The sequence below is a fragment of the Theropithecus gelada genome, chromosome 6, assembly GCF_003255815.1.
Source record: "Theropithecus gelada isolate Dixy chromosome 6, Tgel_1.0, whole genome shotgun sequence".
In the NCBI taxonomy this organism is placed as follows: Eukaryota; Metazoa; Chordata; class Mammalia; order Primates; family Cercopithecidae; genus Theropithecus; species Theropithecus gelada.
The window spans coordinates 176,482,134-176,505,786 of record NC_037673.1 but is presented as its reverse complement, the minus strand read 5'-3'; the positions used below and the strand labels follow the sequence as shown (position 1 = coordinate 176,505,786).

General features: G+C 41.6%; 1 protein-coding gene across 6 annotated transcripts in view; it reads left to right on the top strand.

Annotated features, from left to right (window-relative positions):
• The window catches only part of MAPK9 (mitogen-activated protein kinase 9), a 58,193-nt gene that overhangs the window by 10,432 nt on the left and 24,108 nt on the right, over window positions 1–23,653 (top strand). For 4 of the 6 annotated variants that reach the window (XM_025388264.1, XM_025388268.1, XM_025388263.1 and 1 more), the window contains exons 2-5: window positions 716–884; window positions 12,762–12,891; window positions 16,793–16,851; window positions 20,138–20,276. In XM_025388264.1, coding sequence (XP_025244049.1) covers window positions 763–884; window positions 12,762–12,891; window positions 16,793–16,851; window positions 20,138–20,276 — 450 coding nt within the window. In that variant the 5' untranslated portion in view covers window positions 716–762. Of the gene's footprint in view, window positions 1–715; window positions 885–1,294; window positions 1,536–12,761; window positions 12,892–16,792; window positions 16,852–20,137; window positions 20,277–23,653 lie in introns of all 6 variants that reach the window. The other 2 variants (XM_025388266.1, XM_025388265.1) reach the window with 1 other exon arrangement.

The following is a 23,653-nucleotide window of genomic DNA, read 5'->3' as shown; positions in this document are numbered from 1 at the left end:
ACACTCAGACGTAGTGAATCAACCTCATAGTGTTGCTGTTATGGACTACAGGTCACAGCAGAGTTCTTCATGTACAGATGCCTACCCTGAAGCCTGGTGGTGATGTGGGACTCTGGGGCTGTGCCAGCTGATGCCGACTCTGGGACCCACCTCCTGAGGCAGGAGCACGTGCTTGGGCACACACAGCACACGGATGCCACCAGGCCTCTAGCAGCCTGTCACTTTGGCATATGAATCTCGCTTTTGGGTTCATCGTTCCAACCAGAATCTATACGCTGAGCAGAACACTGGTCCGTCTGCTTCCCTCGAGGCATTCTAGAAGTGGTGCTTTTGAAGCAATGCCCCGTCTCTGGCTGAGACAGCTAGGAGTAAGTGGTTCCGCAGCCGGCAAGCTGATGAGAAGCGGAGAGTGATGTCGTGTTTTCATAGCCGGCAGGAATGCACAGATTCTTTCTCCAACGGTGCTCATTCTCTAGTCCAACCCCCTGAAGTGTGGTCTTGCTGGACCTCAACATTCCTTCCTTTCATAATGGTCCCGGTGCCGCTAAAATGTCTGCATGTTTTTGTGTCTTGCTCAAGTTCAGAACGTGGTCAAATTGACTTTATCAACTTACAGCCACATTGTCTTATATACCAATAAGTTCCGAACGCTGTAAGTGAGCTATGTATGTATACTTTCGGTAAGAATGCGTGTTCATTCTGTTTTTCTTTGAAGGAATCTGAAAGTTGCCAGCCCTTCGGAATATTGCATGACACTACATCATGAGCGACGGTAAATGTGACAGTCAGTTTTACAGTGTGCAAGTGGCAGACTCAACCTTCACTGTCCTAAAACGTTACCAGCAGCTGAAACCAATTGGCTCTGGGGCCCAAGGGATTGTTTGGTAAGTATGGTCTGTTTTAATAGCGTGGACTGAGTTTTTGCTGTAATAAAAAGTAAAACTAAAGTGTCAGAATTTAGAAACATTGATGATAAAGAAGAAAAACAAAACTGTGTTATAGGTTTCTGAGCTAAATTGAATCAACTGCTTGCTCTAGTTCTGTGTAGTCAGGCTGTAGGGTACAAACCCATATTCTTAGAACGCTGCAGGAATTTAAACAGGTAGCAGGTTTTCTTTTTTGTTTGTTTCTTTTTTCTTTCATTTTTTTTTCATTTCTCCTGTCATCGTGATATCAGAGTCATAGGTATGGCAGTGAGTTGTAACAGAAATTTGGAGTTTTATTCATTTCTTCATCATGGCCACCTTCTCCCCCCCTCCCCCTTTTATTCCCAATCACTCCTATTCATTTCTAGGCGCCATCATTGCAGTGCCTTACCATTCACTGGCAGGATGAGGCCAGTCAGTGTCATTGTCACTCCATGGATTAACCAGGAAGGGATGCTGTGTGAGGGGTTGGGCTGGCCGTCTCTTCCTTGGTGTCTCACTTCAACTGTGTGTCCAGCCCAGAACGTCAGAATCGTTAGTCTGACCCTGAACATTAGTCTCTTGCATGGTAAGACGGTCAGCCGCCGCGGCGTCACGGGCCAGCTCAAGGTAAAGCTCTTCACATGTTTCCTAGACTGCAGTTATCAGCACTTCCCACACTTTTTACCCCTTGTTTTTCTGGGCAGAACTTTTTCTTTTTTTTTTCTTTCCTTTTTTTTTTCTCTCTTTTTTTTGGGGGGGCGGTCAATGAAAATAGGATTACCTTTGCGCCTAAAGAAACTGATGAAGTTAAACATCTAATGTTTACAGCTAGTAGACAGAGGGGATTTGAGATAGAAGAAAACTCTTTTGGATGGTCTAGTAGGGGAGTTTACATTTACTTGTAGAGATGTTGGGTTTGGAGAATCTTTACCAATGATTTTTAGCTGATCCTCTGTTGTAGAGACCTATGATCAGGGAAACAGTTGTTTTTTTGGCCCTGGCGGCTGCAAGCCCTGGGAGCTAAGACGAAATTGCAGTCCAGAGCTTCTTTGAGAAACTAAGGTGGGAGAAGGGACTGTTTGGAAGGAATGCCCAGCTTGCATCTAAAGTAATGGTGATCCTAACTTCCCAGTGACACAAACTGTTTTGGCACTTAAATCCAGTGTGCCAGAAGAAGTTTTAAAGTTGGCCGGGCGCAGTGGCTCATGCCTGTAGTCCCAGTGCTTTGGGATGCCAAGGTGGGCAGATTACAAGGTCAAGAGATTGAGACCATCCTGGCCAACATGGTGAAACCCTATCTCTACTAAAAATATAGAAATTAGCCAGGTATGGTGGCGCACACCTGTAGTCCTAGCTACTCGGGAGGCTGAAGCAGGAAAATCATTTGAACCTGGGAGGCAGAGGTTGTAGTGAGCCAAGATCGCACCACTGCACTCCAGCCTGGGGGACAGCGAGACTCCATCTCAAAAAAAAAAAAAAAGAAGTTTTAAAGTCAGTGGATGGTGGTTCAAATTAGGAAACTTTGATGGTAATGGAAAGTTGTAAACAACAAAACATTCTTTTGATTTATAATCCATCTCCTATTTGGAATTAGATGACAATTTGACAGATAATTTGATGTGTGCACGTGAGAGAGAGAAAAAGGAGAGAGGGAGCAAGAAGGGAGAAATATCAGAGGTCTTGGGGAGTTGTTTGTGGCTATAGACAGGTAGCTGTTTTATTTATTTATTTATTTATTTAATTTATATATAAATAAATTTTTTTTTTTTTTTTTTTTTTTTTGACACAGAGTCTTGCTTTGTCACCAGGCTGGAGTGCAGTGGCACAATCTTGGTTCACTGCAACCTCCACCTCCCAGGTTCATGCAGTTCTTCTGCCTCAGCCTCCTGGTAACTGGGACTGCAGGCGCATGCCACCACACCCAGCTAAGTTTTGTATTTTTAGTAGAGACGGTATTTCACCATGTTGGCCAGGATGGTCTCGATCTCTTGACCTTGTGATCCACCCGCCTCGGCCTCCCAAAGTGCAGGGATTACAGGCGTGAGCTACTGCACCCGATCTACAGGTAGCTGTTTTAAATATGTGCTTCATTTATCCCAACTGGGATGTCATTCACTTGCTTTTGAAGGTTGGTAGTAGTGTGAATAGTATATAGTATACAATCACCATGAGCTCTACCATAACCCTCACTGGTGGTGAAACGAAGGACTGGGAAGGCTCACTTGCTTCTCCCATCTCACAGAGTGTTAGTGGGAGGCCTGGGACCAAAACAAGCTGTGGGCCTTTGGGACCTGATTGCTGTGCCATGGAGAGACTTGTTGAAGACTTTGAACCACTGATACTTTGACAGGACAAGTCCTCTGACCCAACCTCTGTTTAGAATCTTAGCAATAATGAACAAATATTCACTAAACACCTATGAAATAATTTTTAGTTAATTGTATTTATCTCTATAAGACAATTGTTATATTCAAGAACAGTTTCAATTTTTATAACTATAACTGGCTTTGTGTTTTATGGTGTCTTTCTATCTTATGTTCTAATAGGGAAAGTAAACACTTTGTAAGTGATTTTAGCTTCCTTTCCCCCTTTCTTTTTCTCTCTATTCTTCACCAGGCTATGAGGCACCAAGTGGAATTGGGAAATAATCTAGTTATAGCACATTCCCGTTTCAAAAAAGAAAAAAAAGCTTTTCCTAAAATAAGCTCAACAGTAGATTAGCTGACACTTTGACAAGAGGAATTGGATTTTCTATCATATTTCATATTAAAATATTGGCACTATATAGTTAACTGATGATCTGAAACTTCCTTTTGTCACTATTGTACTTGAAAATCATCTGTCAATGATTCTTTGGGGGGTGTAGCCTGCAGAATAATGGCCCCGCCTGAGCTGTCCACATCCTAATATCTGGAATTTGTATGTTTCTTTACATGGCAAAAGGAATTTAGCAGGTGTGATTAAATTAATGGTCTTGAGATGGGAGGGTTATTCCAGGTTTAGCTGGGTGGGTCCTTCTTACAAAAGGGAGACAGGAGGGTCATAGTCAGAGATGTGATGACAGCGAAGTTTGGAGTGATGTGGGGTCACAGCCGAGCAGTACAGGAAGCTTCCCCTCAGCTGAGGGAGGTGGGGAGCAGACCCCCCCGAGCCTGCAGAAGGAACCACGCAGCCCTGCTTGCCTCTTGACGCATAAGATGCATTTTGGACTTCTGACCTCCAGAACTGTAAGATAGTAAATTTGTGTTGCTTTAAAGCAGTAAATTTGTGGTTATTTGTTACAATAGCAATAGGAAACTGATTCACGAGCATGTGTATTTTTACATTTTTGAGAAATATAATAGCAGCAGTGTATGGTTTATGCAACTAGCTAATCTTCTATTTAAATTAGAGCTTTATGAAGGGCAGGTGTGCAGGTAAACCAAAGTGCAGGTAGGGCCTGTGACCTGTACAGGATTAAATGGAAGAGCTGGAACCAGAAGAAAATATTCTGGTTCCTCATTTTGAATTGTTTTTATAGTTGTCTTTGATTTATTTCTTTGTTTTCGTTCTTTTAAAAATGTTAGTAAAATTTATTAGGAAATAAGTTTTTACAGTTGAAAATAAGTTTATTTTATTTTATTTTTGAGACGGAGTCTTGCTCTGTCACCAGGCTGGAGTGCAGTGGCATGATCTCGGCTCACTGCAGTCTCCACCTCCCGGGTTTAAGTGTTTCTCCTGCCTCAGCCTCCCGAGTAGCTGGGACTACAGGCGCCCGCAGCCACACCCGGCTAATTTTTTGTATTTTAGTAGAGACGGGATTTCACCATGTTGGCCAGGATGGTCTCGATCTCTTGACCTTGTGATCCACCCACCTTGGCCTCCCAAAATGCCGGGATTGCAGGCATGAGCCACTGTGCCTGGCCTAAAATAAGTTTTAAAATGTAATTTTGAAGTATTCATAAATATCAACTGTGTTATAGTACAATTAAGTAATTGTAAGATTTCGAAGCTCTAGTGGGGAAGATGTGTGTATGTTTCTTTCATACATATATTCAGTTTTTCTTTCTCCTTCAAAAATCTCAAGTTGTTTGGCCAAAATAGTAAAGATTATTTGTTTTATGAAACCGTTCCATGAAATGTTTAACCTTTAAAAAAGTGTTTAATATTAAGTCTGGCAGTACTTAGAAGCGACAGTTACAGCCTTAACGTGAAATAATTGGTATAGTGTATTCCTTTTTGTTTCCTCAAGTTCTGTACAAACATGAGTACTGGCCTGTTCTTAACATGGTTTTCTTTTCTTTTTTTTTTTTTTTTGAGACGGAGTCTCGCTCTGTCACCCAGGCTGGAGTGCAGTGGCGCGATCTCAGCTCACTGCAAGCTCTGCCTCCCGGGTTCCCGCCATTCTCCTGCCTCAGCCTCCTGAGTAGCTGGGACTACAGGCGCCCGCCACCGCGCCTGGCTAATTTTTTGTATTTTTAGTAGAGACGGTGTTTCACCGTGTTAGCCAGGATTTTCTCAATCTCCTGACCTTGTGATCTGCCTGCCTCAGCCTCCCAAAGTGCTGGGATTACAGGCGTGAGCCACTGCGCCTGGCCTTATTTTCTATTAATATGAATACATAAAAACATAACAATGTTCACAACAAAATTTCTGTGATAAAGGAGACATATGGGATGAGGCCTAGGATGGCTGTGATTCGGGAGACGAGTTCTGAGTCCTGCTCTCTTCCTCACAGCAAGAGTTCTTTATGACCAGGGCAGATCAGTTTCTTTATGGGCCCTAATATTTCACCTGTAAAATGAGTGGTTTGGAACTTCTCATTTAAGATGGTGGCCCAAACACCTGTACAAAGATAAGAGGGCAGTAATGAGTGGAAGAGAGTTTTAACAAATTGATGAAATAGAGAAAGTAGCTTGAATCTTGTGATACAGATAAAACAACAGATAAAGTGAGAATAAGTAGCTGAAGTATTTGCGTTAAGGAAGAGAATCTACCTATAGTAAAACTCTACGGGGGCTGTGGGCATAGAGATGACAGTCAAGAAAAAGAACGAAATGAGCGGCTAAAACTCGGGCTGTTAATTAAAAGTGTGCGTATGAAACAACTGTGCCAGTTTTCCCCCAGCATTCCCACTCTCCCCCATGCTCAGCGTTTGCCCCTAGAGAGGAAGTCGGTGAGGAGTTACTAGGTCAGGATCTGGGGAGCACAGAAGCCTAGTGAGGGGAGCTTCAGCATGTGGGGCTGTCTTTCCCTCGGGGGCCTTTGAACATTCTGGACGGGGCTGCTGAGAGAGTGTTTTGGACTGCCTTGTGGCTAGGAGATTAGAGTCCAGGGCCTCTAATATTGCGCAGCGAACTTCTTTTGCCTTGTATTGGGACCAATAAAAGGCTGCTTCCTAGAAGTCAAGGTAACTCAGAGATTGGCCCTTAATAGGCACCGCCACTCAGCTTCAGATTATCGTCTCATTTGCTGAACTTGTATGGAGGTAAACAAAAAGTGCTAGTGCACCCAGGTACCTAGTAGAAATAAATTTAAATTCTTTGTGGAGGAAGACAGCATCGTATTAGATAAACTTACTTCTAGATAGCAGACAGTTTTACAAGTGCAAGGCCCAGTCTAGGCACACAAGGAGATATGACAATCTGAGTAAAATCCTGCAGAAACAATGGACAAAAGAAACAGATCTATAAGAGATATTGGCATTATTAGATCCACATTTTTAAATAGCTATGATGTTATATTCAAGGTGATAAAGGCAAGATTAAAAGTTTTGGTGGAGAAATGAAAACTTTTTTTAAGAGGAATAAATCAAAATTCTAGAAGTAAAAACTATAGTAATTGAATTATGAATTTAATGTGTTTAACAGCATACTAGATATAACTGAAGAGAGATTTAGTGACCCGGAGGATGGGTCAGCAAAAAATACCCAGAATGAAAGCTGTAGAGGCAAAAATGGCAGAAGAGCACAAAAGAGAGGTTGTTAGTTTTCTATTGCTGCATAACACGTTAACACAAACTTAGTTGTTTCAAACAACACTGTTGATTATCTCATAGTTCTGTAGTCAGAAATCTGGATGGGTTTGCCTGGGTTCTCTGCCCAGCGTCTCACAAAACTGAAGTCCAGATTTCGACGGGGCTGGGCTCGGCTCACAGGTGGAGGCTCTGGAAGGGAATCTGCTTCCAAGCTCATTCAGGCTGTTGGCAGAGTCTAGTTCCTCACAGCTTTAGGTCTGTGGTTCCCAGTCTCCCGATCTCTCTCAGTCAGGCACCCCTCTCTGCTCCTAGAGGCTGCCTGTTTTCCTTCTCAAGTGACCTCCTCCATCTTAAAGGCAGCAGTGGCCTGCCCAGCCCTTCCCAGACTCACATCTCCCTGACTTTCCTACCCTTTCTGTGAACCAGAGGAGACTCTGCCTCTAAAGGGCTCTCGTGATAAGAACAGGCCCACCTGGATAATCTGCCTTTTGTTAAATTAGTGAGTATGTTTAGTCCCTTTGCAAGATGCAGGGTCAATATATGTACCCCTCCCCCCCCAAAATTGCATATTTATATACTAGCAGTATATAGAAAATGAGAATTTGAAAAGGATACCATTTAAAATAGGATAAAAACTTTTAAATTATCGTATCTGGGGGAAAAGTCTAAGAATATGAAAGACTTGTTTACAAAAAGCTAAAAAAATTAGAAGAAGTAAAACTGAAATAGTGGTGGGAAATCTGATTTTCATGAGTTAGAATATTTAATACCATAAAGGTCAATTTTCAGACTTGTCTAGAGTGATTGCAGTCAAATCTCAATAGTCTTGAAAAACAAAGAAATGAACAAACTGATTTTAAAATTTATGTGTAAAAATAAAAACCCTAGAATGGTCAAGACACCCATTAAGAAGAAGGGAGGAGCACTCCCTCTGCCAGATGTGAGGACTCACTAGAAAACTGGTGCTCAAGACGGTGTTGTGTGGTGCGAGGAGAAACGGTGGACTAACCTTGAAACAGAATCATGCCTGTGTGGGCTTCTGACTTATGGCAGTGGTGGCCTTGTAGAGCAATGAGGAAAGGATGGTCTTTTACATAAGTGGACATAGGAATATTCATATGGAAAAAAGTGAAATTTGACCCCAACCTCATATTATATACAAAAATCAACCTCAGTTGAATTGCTGTAAATGTCTAAGGCAAACCAGTGAAGCTATTTGAAGGTCATATAGGAGGATTTCTTCATGGTCTTTGGAGCAGGGAAGGGCTCCTTTAAACACAACATAAAAACGTTTGTTTCCTGGATGTGCTGGCTCACGCCTGTAATCCCAGCACTTTGGGAGGCCAAGGTGGGAGGACTACTTGAGGCCAGGAGTTCAAGACCAGCCTGGCCAGCATAATGAAACCCCCATCTCTATTTTAAAAAAAAAAAAAAAAATCAGGCCAGGCATGGTGGCTCATACCTGTAATCCCAGCACTTTGGGAGGCCGAGGCGGGTAGATCATGAGGTCAGGAGTTTGAGACCAGCCTGGCCAGCATGGTGAAACCCTGTCTCTACTAAAAATACAAAAGTTAGCCGGGCGTGGTGGTGCACGCCTGTAGTTCCAGCTATTTGGGAGGCTGAGGCAGGAGAATTGTTTGAACCTGGCAGGCAGAGCTTGCAGTGAGCTGAGATCGTGCCACTCCACCGCAGCCTGGGCGACAGAGCGAGACTCCATCTCAAAAAACAAACACACAAAAATTTATCGTAGAAGATTGATTAAATTTGTATTAAAATTAAGAAATGTTGTTTAAGAAAACTGAGATCAAGAAACTGAAAGGATAAGCATACATGTGAGAAGATATATGACTGAAAACAACTCTCGTTCAGAATATGTAAAGAACAACAGTGAAGACGATTGTAAAGATAGACAGACAAATAGTCAGCAGATTGTCACAGGAGGATACCCAGATAACCTGTGAACAGGAAAAAGTATTCAATGTTATGATGCATCAGGACAGTGCAATTTAAAGCTGCGATGAAATACCATTCCACACTCGCAGAATGGTTAGAAACTAAGCTGTTGGTGATACCAGGTGCTGGTAAGGTTGTGGAACCACCCGAGGCAGCTCTCAGACGTGACCCCTCACGCACTGCTGGCAGCTCTACAAATGTGTAGAACCGCCTTGGCAAAGAGTCTGACATTATCTACTGAAATACAACGGACACGTTCCCACGCTTAGTTGTCTACTCATCAGAAACACATGCATAGGGGACCCAGAGCTGTGGACGGGAACATTGATGACCGTGTGTTTTGTAATTGATTGAAGACTAAAAACAACTGAAATACCTCAATGTAATGTGATATCGTTATACAAAGGAATCTTACAGCAATGATGGAATGAGTTATAGCTACATACAGCAACAATGGATGAGTCTTGTAATATTGAGCCAAATAAGTCAGACACAGAAGATTTCGAAAAACAGGCAAAAATAAACTGGGCGCTCCAGGGTGCATGTTTTCGCTGGTAAAAGCAAGAAAGTGATTATTGTACATGTCAGAAGCAGTTATCACTGGTGGACAGGAGGGACAGTAATTAGTTGGGATAATTTTGAGAGAGGCTTTTGGGATACAGAGAGAACATGACTGACAAATCATTGAGCTGGGAAACAGAAAAAGCAGCACAGGAATCAGTACAGTAACAGGCATAGCCTTCTCACCGCAGCGCTCAGTGCGGAAATCAGTGGGACACCGCCTTTAAAGTTCTCACAGAAAATTGATTTTAAACTCAGAAAACATACAATCAGTCAAGGGTGAGGGCAGAGCAGTACCATCTATCTTCCGTGCACCTTTTCTGAGGAAAAAATTCCTTGAGGATGTACTCCAGCAAGAGAGGCAACCCAAGAGCGTAATGCAAGAAGCAGTGGGGACTAAAAAGAAATCCCAGGATGGTGGCTGTGTGGCAGGCCTTAAGGAAGCTCCAAGAAGAGTGTCTGCAAAGAATGTGGAGTAGATGCCAAACAGCAGATAGTGTAAGAAGTTAGGAAGTACTAGTGATAGGCTAAAACTGGCATTTTGTATTAGTAAAAACTAATCTAATAATAATCTAGTAATATAATAAAATCATCTAATTATTATTTATTAGAAATGTGTGAGAAAAATTAGAAAAAATCATGGCCTAATTATAAAACAAATAAAAAGGACATGATGTTTGAGCAATTGATGAAATATAAGAAAAGAGAATCCTTTCTCGATCCCGGAAACAGTCTCACTGTCTTATGAGTGGCAGCAAGAGCCATGTGATCTTTAGAAACTGAAATGCAGTCCCGGCTCTGGCTGTTCGTGACGTTCACATGTGTACACACACCTACACTCCATGTATTGATTTTCAACTTCTAGACACATCCTAAAGAAGAAATACAGAAGACACAGTTATAAATATATGATAAATGGAGGAGAAAGGGAGGGAGTAGTCTCATTTTACATATGTAGAAGTCAAGATGTTCCCTTCGAAGTTGAAGAGGCATGAAGATTAGGGATGTTACTTAAAGACGTAACCAGGGAAAACCCGAAAAGCAGAAGAGAAAAAATAGGAGGTGTTGGGGATTTCAGGGAAGTGGTTAACTACTCAGTTTTCATAATGGGGAGTAGGTAGATCATTTCTAAAGTGGATAAATGAAGAGAGAGTGATAAAAATCTATTCTTTGAGTGACCACAATAACCAAAACCAGGAATAATTGAAGGGAGTTCCTCGTGGAGCTGGAGCTGCAAGTGGGGAAGCTTATGCCCACTCAGATGCTTAGACCTGGTCCATTTGGCTTGTGTTAGCTAAACACATTTTTTAAATGACAAATAAAAATTGTATATATTTATCGTGTCCAGCATATTGTTCTGAAATATGTATACTTTATGGACTAGCTAAATTGAGTGAATTAACATATGCATTACCTCACATACTTCTTTAAAATTTCTGACAAGAACACTTAAAAAATCTACTCTTAGCAATTTTCAAGAATACAATACATTGTTATTAACTACCGTAACCGTATCTCACAGTAGACCTCCTGACCTTATTCTTCCTAACTGAAATTTTGGACAAAAACTTTTGATACCAAAAAAGTGTGTCTGTTTTCAAATTCTTTTTTTTCCTTTGAGACCCTGGGCAACAGGGTCTCAGTCTGTCACCTAAGCTGGGGTGCAGTGGAGGGATGACTGCTCACTGCAGTCTCGACCCCCGGCTCTAGCAATCCCCCCATCTCAGTCCCCTGAGTAACTGGGACTACAGACATGCGCCACCACACTCAGCTAATCTTTGTATTTTTTGTATAGACAAGGTTTCACTATATTGCCCGGGCTGGTCTCAGACTCCTGGGCTCAAGCGATCTGCCTGCCTTGGCCTCCCAAAGTGCTGGGATACAGATATGAGCCACCATATCTGGCCTGTTTTCAAATTCTTGAGTCTGAGAAGTATATAAATATAAATACTTTTGATGGCTACATGTATATTAATGACTTGTTTCACACATGGATGTATCCTCATCATTTTATAATTCATATAAGTGGTGCAATTTGTGTATGAGCCCGTGGATTTACATATGTATGTAGACAGACACATAATATGAACTGAATTAAAGTAAGGTAGCTTCTTAACCAAATGCTACAGCAGACAGCCTTTAACTTTTTTTTTTTTTTTTTTTTTTTTTTTTTTTTGAGACGGAGTCTGGCTCTGTCGCCCAGGCTGGAGTGCAATGGTACGATCTCGGCTCACTGCAAGCTCCGCCTACCGGGTTCACGCCATTCTCCTGCCTCAGCCTCCTGAGTAGCTGGGACCACAGGCACCCGCCACCGCGCCCGGCTAATTTTTTGTATTTTTAGTAGAGACGGGGTTTCACCGTGGTCTCGATCTCCTGACCTTGTGATCCGCCCGCCTCGGCCTCCCAAAGTGCTGGGATTACAGGCGTGAGCCACTGCGCCCGGCGCCTTTAACTTTAAAACATTGAATTAAGTTCGAGTTGTTTGGCAAAAAGCATTAGTAGAAGAGAATAAATGTAAACAATGTTATAAACTCAATAGAATAAAGAAATAGAAGCAATATTTAAATCAGTGCTTAGGTTCTCAGGTGGCCTTTAGTAACTGTTAGCCCTGATGGGTAGCCCAGAGGTCATAACACAAATGGTACTATTTAGTACCAGTTAGAAACCTAAAAATGTGCCATCAGGCCACTTGATTTTTCATATCTATTTTCTGGGGGAAAATGAACAGAATTTCAGCAGGAAACTTGAGATCTGGAAACACAGCCTCTAAATTTTATTCTTACCATAGTAGTAGGAGGAGATATTTCTAAAAGAACTTTATATAGCAGTTGCTTACGTTAGAGATTTTGTATCTTGGGCATTTACCATGAGCTGAAATTTTGGCTTCTTTTCTTATTAGATACTGTTGTCTAAGAAAAAAACACAGTGACTCAAACTTTAGATTTATTGTATTCTTCTCATCAACTCAACCATTTCCTCTACTGTGATATTCCAAAATATACACATTTTAAGATGGGATAACAGTGACTTTGTTTCCAACTTCTTGTCATGTTTAAACTGAAGATTTCATTTCTTGACTGGTTTTATGCACTCTATGTTAAATTATCTGGTTTTGAATGTAATCTAAACTGTGAAAACGGTATGTGAAGGATTGCCGAACTCCATCTTAACTGTCGCTGAAATGTGTGTCTGCAAAGGAGTTAGTCCATGCTGTAGTCTTAGCCAACTCACTGTGCTCTTCATGTGTGCGGTACCTTGAATGGAAATAAGCAGATTTTTCCTTGTTACTTATTAAAAACATAATATATTCAATGTATATTCTGGCATTGCTATATTTTCCAAAACGATTCTAATGGATTGTGCATTATATTTGCTAATTCTAGTGCTGCATTTGATACAGTTCTTGGGATAAATGTTGCAGTCAAGAAACTAAGCCGTCCTTTTCAGAACCAAACTCATGCAAAGAGAGCTTATCGTGAACTCGTCCTCTTAAAATGTGTCAATCATAAAAATGTAAGTTATGTATGTATTTTGTCTGTGTGCTTCCATATTGTCAATAATGTGAGAATCTTCAGGGTCTTCTGGAGATACATTGAGTTCAGATCTAGGATAAGCTAAGGATAAAAGTGACTATTAACATTGTTATTTTATTTTATTTTATTTATTTATTTATTTTTTGAGATGGGGTCTCGCTGCGTCACCCAGGCTGGAGGTCAGTGGCGTGATCTCTGCTCACTGCAACTCCGCCTCCCGGGTTCACGCCATTCTCCTGCCTCAGCCTCCCAAGTAGCTGGGACTACAGGCGCCCGCCACCACGCCCGGCTAATTTTTTGTATTTTCAGTAGAGACGGAGTTTCACCATGTTAGCCAGGATGGTCTCGATCTCCTGGCCTCTTGATCCACCTGCCTTGGCCTCCCAAAGTGCTGGGATTATAGGTGTGAGCCACTGTGCCCAGCCTATTTTTTATTGATAAAATTCTTAATAAACATTGAGGAAATTAAAGCTGAAAAGAGGCATCATTGTGGTACATAGGAATTTAGGTCACTCAACCAAAGTAGGAATATCAGTTGATACTGTTTCTGTAAAATAGGAACAGTATTGATCCAACAAATTGAGAAACAACTAAATATTTTGTGGAAAGATGTTGTTCTATAAGTAATTTTTTACCTTGTATATGACATCTCAGTTTCAAATACACTTATTAGATGATGTCACATTTAGAGTAGCTATTCTTGGAAGCGCCACAGAAATCAAAGCACTAAATTTTATGGAGAAATAATGTTTCTAGAAAATGAAGTTGTGCTCAATCAGGCACATTGTATGTTCTCCTAGTGGTTGCTGCTGAGCATTACGTTGATAACCTTGCCAAGTTATAAAATTATAAAATGTTGGCAGGGCGCGGTGGCTCACGCCTGTAATCCCAACACTTTGGGAGGACAAGGCGGGTGGATCACCACAATCAGGAGATCGAGACCATCCTGGCTAACACGGTGAAACCCCATCTCTACTAAAAATACAAAAAATTAGCCAGGCGTGGTGGTGGGCGCCTGTAGTCCCAGCTACTTGGGAGGCTGAGGTGGAGAATGGTGTGAACCCGGGAGGAGGAGCTTGCAGTGAGCAGAGATCACACCACTGCACTCCAGCTTGGGCGACAGAGCAAGACTCCATCTCTAAATAAATAAATAAATAAATAAATAAATAAATAAATAAATATAAAATGTTAAATCTGGAAGGAGTTTTTTTGTTTTGTTTTGTTTTTTTAGACAGGATCTCATTCTGTCACCAAGGCTGTGATTCTCCCACCTCAGCCCCCCAAGTAGCTGGGACTATAGGCGTGTGTCACCATGCTTGACAATTTTTTAAATTTTTTGTAGAGTTGGCGTCTTACCGCATTGCCTAGGCTAGTCTTAAACTCCTGAGCTTCCTTCTTTTGAGTCTGTGGCTTGAGTTGGTTTTAATTTCTCTAATGCGTGCTTTATTTTACTTGTTTATTTAAAAAAAATTTTCAGATTACAAAAAATATATATTATTTTTAAAAATTCAAACAATATAAAAAAGTAAAAACTCCTAACTACCACCACCCACAGAGTACTAGCATTAACAATTTGGTGAGCATTCTTATACATACATGTACACAAGTACATAAACAAGATTAATCGTGTTATTCTTCATCCTGCTTTTCTCCTCACGCAATGTGGGTTGACCTCATGTACTTTAATTAACATAGATATAAGCCAGTTTTTAAATGACTGAATAGCGCAGATGCACAGTAATTTAAGAGACTGCCAACCACCCGTTGTTGGATAGATTGTTTTGTTTCTCACTGTTATAAGCAGTGTTGCAATGAACATTCTTACGCCTGAATTTTTGCACACTTGTCCAGGTGAAGTTCTTGGCCAACATTGCTGGGTCAGAGTACACACTTCTAGTTTATATATATTCTACTTTAATATATACTGACAAATTGACCTCAAGGAAGACTATTAGTTTGATTTTTTCATTAAGAGTATCTGAGAAGCTGGGCATGGTCCCTTCCACCTGTAATCCCAGCTACTTATGGGGCTGAGGCAGGCGGGTCGCTTGAAGCCAGGAGTTTAAGGCACACCAGGGCAATAAAACAAGACCCCATCTCTTAAAAAAAAAAGTGTCAGCTGGGCGCTGTGGTGCACGCCTGTAATCCCAACACTGGGAGGCCAAGGCAGGTGGATCACCTGAGTCAGGAGTTTAAAACCAGCTTGGCCAATGTGGTGAAACCCTGTCTCTACTAAAAATACAAAATTTAGCTGGGCATGGTGGCGGGTGCCTGTAATCCCAGCTAATCGGGAGGCTGAGGCAGGAGAATCGCTTGAACCCAGGAAGCGAAGGTTGCAGTGAGCCGAGATCACACCATTGCACTCCAGCCTGGGCGACAAGAGTGAAACTCCATCTCAAAAAAAAAAAAAAAAAGTATCTGAGAATGTCTGTTACTTCAGAATCCCCCAGCACTACATACCATTGATTTTTTTTGTTCTACTTTTGCCAATTTGATAGATAAATGATATTTTTATTTGTGAGGTTGTCATTTATTTTTATGTGTTTTGGTAATTTAATTTTTATGGCCTTTATCCATTTTTCTTTTGGACTGTTGGTCTCTTCTGCATTTGAAGGAGGGTTTTTTTTTTTAATATTAAAACTATTGCCCTTTACTTCTTTTTTTCCATTTGACTATGTTGTTGACATACTGATTTTTTATCACCTGTTTTTTTGTTTCATTTTAATGTAATCAGATCCCTTAGGTTTCCTGTCAGGTTTAGAAAAGATTTTTCTACACCAGGATTATATAAATGTTTATCATATTCTGATGTTTTATTTCATGTTTTAGATTTAAATCTTTGTTCCATTTTGAGTTTATCTTGGTATAAAGATTGAAATATGGATGCAGTTTTATTTTTGTCCTTAGCTAACCGATCACCCCAATCCTATATAATGGATAATTAATCTTTCCCTCAGTCATCTGGAATGACTGAGGTTATATGTTTGGTGCCTAAGCTGTGGGACTCGCTGTTTACACCATGGGGTGTATTGGTTCGTTCCCGCACTGCTGTAAAGAATTACCCAAGACTGTGTAACTTATAAAGGAAAAGGTTTAATTAACTCACAGTTGCACATGGCTGGGGAGACCTCAGGAAACTTACAATCAGGCGGAGGATGAAAGGGAGGCAGGCACCTTCTTCACAAGGCGGCAGGAGAGAGAAAAGTAAGGAGCAAAGTGGGAAGTGCTCCTTATAAAACCATCAGATCTCAGGAGAACTCACTCACTATCACAAGAACAACATGGGGGAAACTGCCCCCATGATCCAGTCACCTCCCGCCAGGCTTCTGCCTAGACACGTGGGGATTGTGGGGATTACAATTCAAGATGAGATTTGGGTGGGGACAAAGCCAAGAAGTGTCAGAGTGCCAGGATGGAGGCCTGCAGCAGGATCAGCTCTTAATCCTCTTTAAGTAAAAATACGATGCTATGAGGCCTTTCACTTTGTCACCCCAAAAATATGAGCTTAGCCTTCATATTTCAAAACTTTTTAGAAATTTGTGCATAGTATTTAAGTTTTCAGAGTTAACATACTGCTTTATTTAGTGTTTTGTTACCCATAACTTCTACTTTTTTATGTTCAAAAAGACATTATGTGTTTAAATTCTATAATAATTAAGTCACTAGGGACACATAAGTGATTTGATTAAAAGTGCATCTTTCCTTTAATGTTTAATTTTTCTCAAATGCCATGTAATTGGTAAAAGCAGTAATAATAATAAGTACTGAGTTCTGCTGTGATTGTTTTCCCCAGTTTTAATGCTTTTCGATATTAAACTTAATTTTTGTAATCAAGTAGAGTCATCTGACATATTGAAGTACAATTAATTTTCTCTTTTCAGATTATTAGTTTGTTAAATGTGTTTACACCACAAAAAACTCTAGAAGAATTTCAAGATGTGTAAGTATCATTTTTATTCAGTAATGCACTGTACATCAAAGCGTGAACATCTAGAAAAGGCAGCAACTGCTTTTTATACTTAGGAAACATAGGTGGCAATACATTTTGTGACATCACAGATAACTTTCTCTGTTGCAGAGAAATATTTAGAAAATTTGATGGTAATATTAATTATTTGTACCACATGGGTTTTCGTCTTCATAACAGATAAAGGATGACTAGAAAGAATTCTTCAGAGCAGACCAGGATCACTAATGTGTTTTGCTGAACTATAAAATGTTTTTCTCAAGTCCCTCATAGCCAGGATTTTAGGGTTCAGGAGTTTATGAGTATTATTTGTAATGATTAAGGCACTAATTCTATTTAAGATTCTGTACTTCCAGAATCTTAAGAAGAATCATCTTACTAACAGTGCAATGAAGTATTAATCTATTGAGAGGCGTAATGCCCAACTTCATCCTTAATTTATTGGTGTGTTCAGTCATTAACAAGTATCTGATTGCCCTCTGTGTGCTGGGCGCTCTCTGGGACTTGGCATACTTGGCTTCCCTGGAGCCTGTCAGGGAAGACAGACAGGTAACATGATAAGTGAGGAAAGCGTGTAGTCCATTAGAAAGTGCTAGGTGCTGGCCGGGCGCAGTGGCTCACGCCTGTAATCCCAGCACTTTGGGAGGCCAAGGCGGGCGGATCACAAGGTCAGAAGATTGAGACCATCCTGGCTAACATGGCGAAACCCCGTCTCTACTAAAAACACAAAAAATTAGCCGGACGTGGTGGCGGGCCCCTATAGTCCCAGCTACTCGGGAGGCTGAGGCAGGAGAATGGCATGAACCCAGGAGGCGGAGCTTGCAGTGAGCCGTGATCGCGCCACTGAACTCCAGCCCGGGCAACAGAGCAAGACTCCGTCTCAAAAAAAAAAAAAAAAAAGGGTTAAGTGCTGTGGACAAAGGGTCAAGCTGGGTCAGGGGATCAAAAGTGCTGAGGGTTGGACTTGAGGCTGCAGTTTTAAATAAGGTGGCTGGGGAAAGACCTCCGTGAGTTGGTGACATGTGGAGAACGCCTTGAAGGAGATCAAGAAGTCAGTCCTACAGATGCTTGGGGGCAAGTAGAATGGAGATAGAAGGAACAGACAACGCTCAGGACAGCAGCGGATTCCCGCCTGGTGTTTTCCAAGACCGTCAAGAGGTGGTGTGGCTAGAGATGAGGGAGCAGGGGACGAGAAGAGGGTGAAACTGCGGGCCCCCAGGCCGTTGTCAGGATGTCTTTTGCTCTAAGGCAAGTCAGAATAAGAGTCTTAGCAGAGCGTTGACCTCGCCTGCCTTCTGCTTTAAAAGCATGACTCTGGCTTCTGGGTTGGTGACCCACTGTGAGGGGTGGGGGCGCAGAACATCAGTTACTGCTATTGCAGCAATTCTGTTAAGGCATTTTGGAGGGTCCGTTTGTCCCAGAGGGGTAATAGGAAGGGTGAGAGGGGAAGAGATTGGATGCTGAAATGGTTCTAAAGGTAGAGCCACAGTATTAGCTGATAGATCAGTTGTGTGGTGTGAGAGAGAGGAACTGAGAATGACACCTAGATTTTTGGCCCGAGCACCTGAAGGATGAAGGAGCTCTCAACTGAGACGAGGAAGGCTGTGAGAAGGCAGACTGGGCTAGGGGTAGAATCAGGAGTTCAGTTTCGGACGTGGCTTTAAGATGCCTGTTGGACATCAAGGTGGAACTGGGAATAGGGAGGCAGAGGAATGAGCCTGGAGTTCAGGAGATACGTCTGAATTGAAGGTAGGACTTAGGGAGCTGACAGCCTATAACTGAGATCACGAAGAAAGTGAGTGTTGTCACAGAAGAGAAGAGGGTCAAGGACCAGCTGCTGGGCATTTTGACAGCAAGAAGTTGGAGACAGGACAGGGCAGGACCAGCTAGGATTATAGGACTGGCCAGTGGATTTAGCAGCATGGAAGCCATCACTGGCCTTGAGGAGGACAGTTTCAGCAGAATGGCGGCTGCACAAGCCTTATCCAAGTGGGATTAAGAAAAAAATGGGAGAAGCCTGGGTGCAGTGGCTCATGCCTATAATCCCAACACTTTGGAAGGCCTGAGGTGGGTGGATCACTTGAGGTCAGGAGTTTGAGACCAGCCTGGGCAGCATGGCGAAACCCCGTCTTTACTAAAAATACAAAAATTAGCCAGGCATGATGGCTTTTTTTTTTTTTTTTTTTGGTATTTAATTTTCAGTTCTGGGAGTCCGAGGCATGAGAATGACCTGAACCCGGGAGGTGGAGGTTGCAGTGAGCCGAAATCACGCCACTGCACTCCAGTCTGGGTGACAGAGTGAGACCCTGTCTCAAAAAAATTTAAAAAATAAAACGAAGGGAGAAGAATTGGAGCTAGCACATGAGATGCCTCTTTGGGGAGTTTTGCTGGCAAAGGGAGCAAAGAGTTGGGGAGTTGCTGAGTGGGGAGTGTGGTCAAGTGTCCTTTTTGTTGTTGTTGTATGATCACTTTTAAACACATATATATATAGTAGAGAAGTTTAAAGTCACAACAAAATTGAGCGGGAGGTACAGAGTTCCTGTCTATTCCCGGCCCCTAATATGCAGAGCCTCCCCCATTATCAGCATCTCCCACCAAAGGATACATGTGTTATGACTGATGAGCCTGTAACAGCATGGTCTTTAGGCTGGGAGGAGGATTTCAGCCAAAAATGTAAGAGGTAGGAAACTGTGTGTGTTTGAGATTCTATTTACCACGCTATTAAAGGTTTTTTTGTTTGTTTAATTTTTTTTTTTTTTTTTTTTTTTTTTTTTTGAGACTGAGTCTGGCTCTGTCGCCCAGGCTGGAGTGCAGTGGCCGGATCTCAGCTCACTGCAAGCTCCGCCTCCCGGGTTTACGCCATTCTCCTGCCTCAGCCTCCCGAGTAGCTGGGACCACAGGCGCCCGCCACTTCGCCCGGCTAGTTTTTTGTATTTTTTAGTAGAGACGGGGTTTCACCGTGTTAGCCAGGATGGTCTCGATCTCCTGACCTCGTGATCCACCCGTCTCGGCCTCCCAAAGTGCTGGGATTACAGGCTTGAGCCACCGCGCCCGGCCTTGTTTGTTTAATTTTTAACTTGTAAGACATTAAGTGTTATTTCTATATTCTTTGGAAAATTTTTAGAAAGTTCCATTATACCAAGTTATCTTTTTACTTTAGCCAGTGCAGTGATTGGAAGTAAGTTACCATTTCATGAAATTTAGTCATAAAGGAACTTTGGATAATTTTCAAATACATAACTGACCTTTTCTTCCTCAGGTATCTGGTTATGGAGTTAATGGATGCTAACTTATGTCAGGTTATTCACATGGAGCTGGATCATGAAAGAATGTCCTACCTTCTTTACCAGATGCTTTGTGGTATTAAACATCTGCATTCAGCTGGTATAATTCATAGAGTAAGTAGTGATGTATTAATTTTATTTTTAAAACATAATCATTTGGTTGTCATAATCCTTTACGTACAAAATAACATTTAAAAACAATTGTTAGGGTTGAAAATCCAAATAAATGATGGAATCATATTGTGTTGTAAGAGAGTCGTTCTAGGAAGCCTCTGTGAAGCCGCCCGGCCTGCCAGGCTAGGAGAGCTGCCGTGGACGCGGCCAGATACTGCACTCTCGGTCAGATACTGCACCGGCCTGCCAGGCTAGGCAAGCTGCCGTGGACGCGGCCAGATACTGCACTCTCGGTCAGATACTGCACAAGAATACATTTTTTTAAACTTTTCATTTTAAAGTAATTTAAAACTTAGAGAAAAATTACAAGAATAGGACAGAGAACTTCCAACTACCATTTGTCTACGTTCATCTATGGTTAATATTTTTGCCATATTTGAAAGCCCATTTTTAATGAGCAAGGAACTTAAAGGCCAAGTAGTCAGTGAGACAGCTGCTTGAGAACTAACTTTCTTAAATAATTACCCAAATATCCATTTCTCTTATCCTAAAATTCTGCCCTGCCAGCTTCCCTGCGTCACTGGTGGGAGTGACCTGGCCCCGTGCCACAAGGGTTCAGAGCAGACCTGTGGGCTCGGCACAGGCTGGGATTTGACTGACAGTGTGACTGTACTGTCAGGAAACACATTTAATAAACTGGGGAGCTAGGATATAGTTCTCGCTGAGCTGATTTTACAAGTTTTGTTATTATTACTTGTACAGCTGTGTAAGCAGACTATCATGATATAATTGTTTTTAGCAATTTGATACCAATACTTTTATTAGCAAAGAAAATGAAATAAACTTCTTCCTGCCAAAAAACAGTACATTTTTCATAAAAAAGAAAGATGGAATTGATGTAAAAAATAAAAAAAAAAGAGCCACTGACAAACACAATCTATTTATAACTTGTATAACATTTCATTCATGTGCATGTTTTGAGCATTGTGGAATATTTAATTTGCATCAGGCTTTCCAAATTCCTTAAATTTATAAGATTTGTTTCCAGTGGGAGTTCTCAGATGACTTTTGAAATAATTATTAAAATGAAAACTTATTGGCAAACTACTAGGGTTTAGATACAGAATACCTTCTTGTGTTTAAAGATCCATCTCCAGTTTGCATACATCATGTCTTTGAATGTTCCCGAGAGAAGCAAAGGCATCCCCACATTCTTTACATTTACAGGGCTTTTCAGAAACGAGTTCTTTTATATCTTCAAGTAGAACTGGAAAGACTGAAGACATTACCACATTGTTTACATGCATAGAATTTTTCCTCCAGTAGTAGTTTTTTTTTTCGTATTTTCAAAGGAAAATGGAAATGTTGCATATGCTTTTTAATGTGTTCAAAGGTAACTGGAACATATAAAGGCGTCATCACACTTCTCTTATGCATATTATGTAAATTATACTGTTTTCCTCTAGTATAATTTCTTTCATGTTTTCAAAGATAACTGAATTAACTGAATGTTTTCCCCAAATCCTTACATTCTCAGGATTTCTACAAAGTATGAGTTCTTTCATGTTTACATACAGGACTGGAATACCTAAATGCTTTGCCACGTTTCTCACAGTCAGAGGGTTTCTCTCCGGTGTGAGTTCTGTCATGTTTATATAGAGAACTGGAGTATCTAAAGACATGACCACCTTCCTTACAGTCAGAGGGTTTCTCTCTGGTGTGAGTTCTGTTATGTTTGTATAGAGAACTGGGGTATCTAAAGACATGACCACATTCCTTACAGTCAGCGGGTTTCTCTCTGGTGTGAGTTCTGTCATGTTTATATAGAGAACTGGAGTATCTAAAGACATGACCACATTCCTTACAGTCAGCGGGTTTCTCTCCAGTGTGAATTGTCATGTTTCAAGGTAATTGAAGCAACTGGAGGCCTGACCACATTTTTTACACTCACAGGGTTTCTCTCCAGTATGAGATTTTTCATGTGTTTGAAGGGAGCTGTCCAATCCCTGAAGGTGTTACCACTTTTTCTTTCTTTCTTTTTTTTTTTTTTTTTTTTGAGACGGAGGCTTGCTCTGTTGCCCAGACTGGAGTGCAATGGCACGGTCTTGGCTCACTGCAAGCTCCACCTCCCAGGTTCAAGCGATTCTCCTGCCTCAGCCTCCCAAGTAGCTGGGATTGCAGGCACCTGCCACCACACCTGGCTAATTTTTTTTTTTTTTTTTTGGTAGGGACGGGGTTTCACCATGTTGGCCAGGCTGGTCTCGAACTGCTGACCTCATGATCTGCCCGCCTCGGCCTCCAAAGCACTGGGATTTACAGGTGTGAGCCACCGCACCTGGCCACATTTTTTATATTCATAAGGTTTCTCTCCAGTATGAGTTCTCTCATGTGTCTGAAGGTAACTGAACCAACTGAAGCCTTGATCACTTTTTTTTTTAAATTTATTTATTTATTTTTTTTTTGAGATGGAGTCTCGCTCTGTCGCCCAGGCTGGAGTGCAGTGGCCAGATCTCAGCTCACTGCAAGCTCCGCCTTCCGGGTTTACGCCGTTCTCCTGCCTCAGCCTCCCGAGTAGCTGGGACTACAGGCACCCGCCACCTCGCCTGGCTAGTTTTTTGTATTTTTTTTTTTTTTAGTAGAGACAGGGTTTCACCATGTTAGCCAGGATGGTCTCGATCTCCCGACCTCGTGATCCGCCCATCTCGGCCTCCCAAAGTGCTGGGATTACAGGCTTGAGCCACCGCGCCCGGCCTTGATCATATTTTTGACATTCATAGGGTTTCTCTCCAGTATGAGCTCTTTCATATCTTCTTAAGGGAACTGTGTTGACTGAAGGCTTTGCCACATTTTCTGCAGTCATAGGATTTCTGTCCAATATGTGTTCTTTTATGTCTTCACACGGAGCAGGAATGACTGAAGGCTTTGCCACATTTCTTACATTTATAGGGTTCTCTCCAGTATTATTTCTTTTGTATTTCTGAATGGAACTAGAAAGAGTGAGTCTTTTACCATATTTCTTAAACACATCGAAGATTTTTCACCATTGTGAGCTGTTTTACATTTTTTTCAAAGTAACTACAGAAACTGAATCGTTTCCCACATTTCCTACATTCATAGGGTTTCTGTTCAGCATGAGCACCTTTGTGGCTGTGAAGGTGACCAGAATGTCCAGAGGCTTTACCGCATTTCCGACATTTATAAGGTTTTTCCCCACTGTGCGTTCTTCCATGTTTTTGAAAAGAACTGCAAAATCTCAAGGCTTTACCACCTTTCTTCCATTCACAGGGTTTTTCTCCAGTGTAAATTACTTTGTGTCTTAGAAGTAAATAGAGAAACTTAAATGTCCTCCCACATTTCTTACATTTATGAGGTCTATT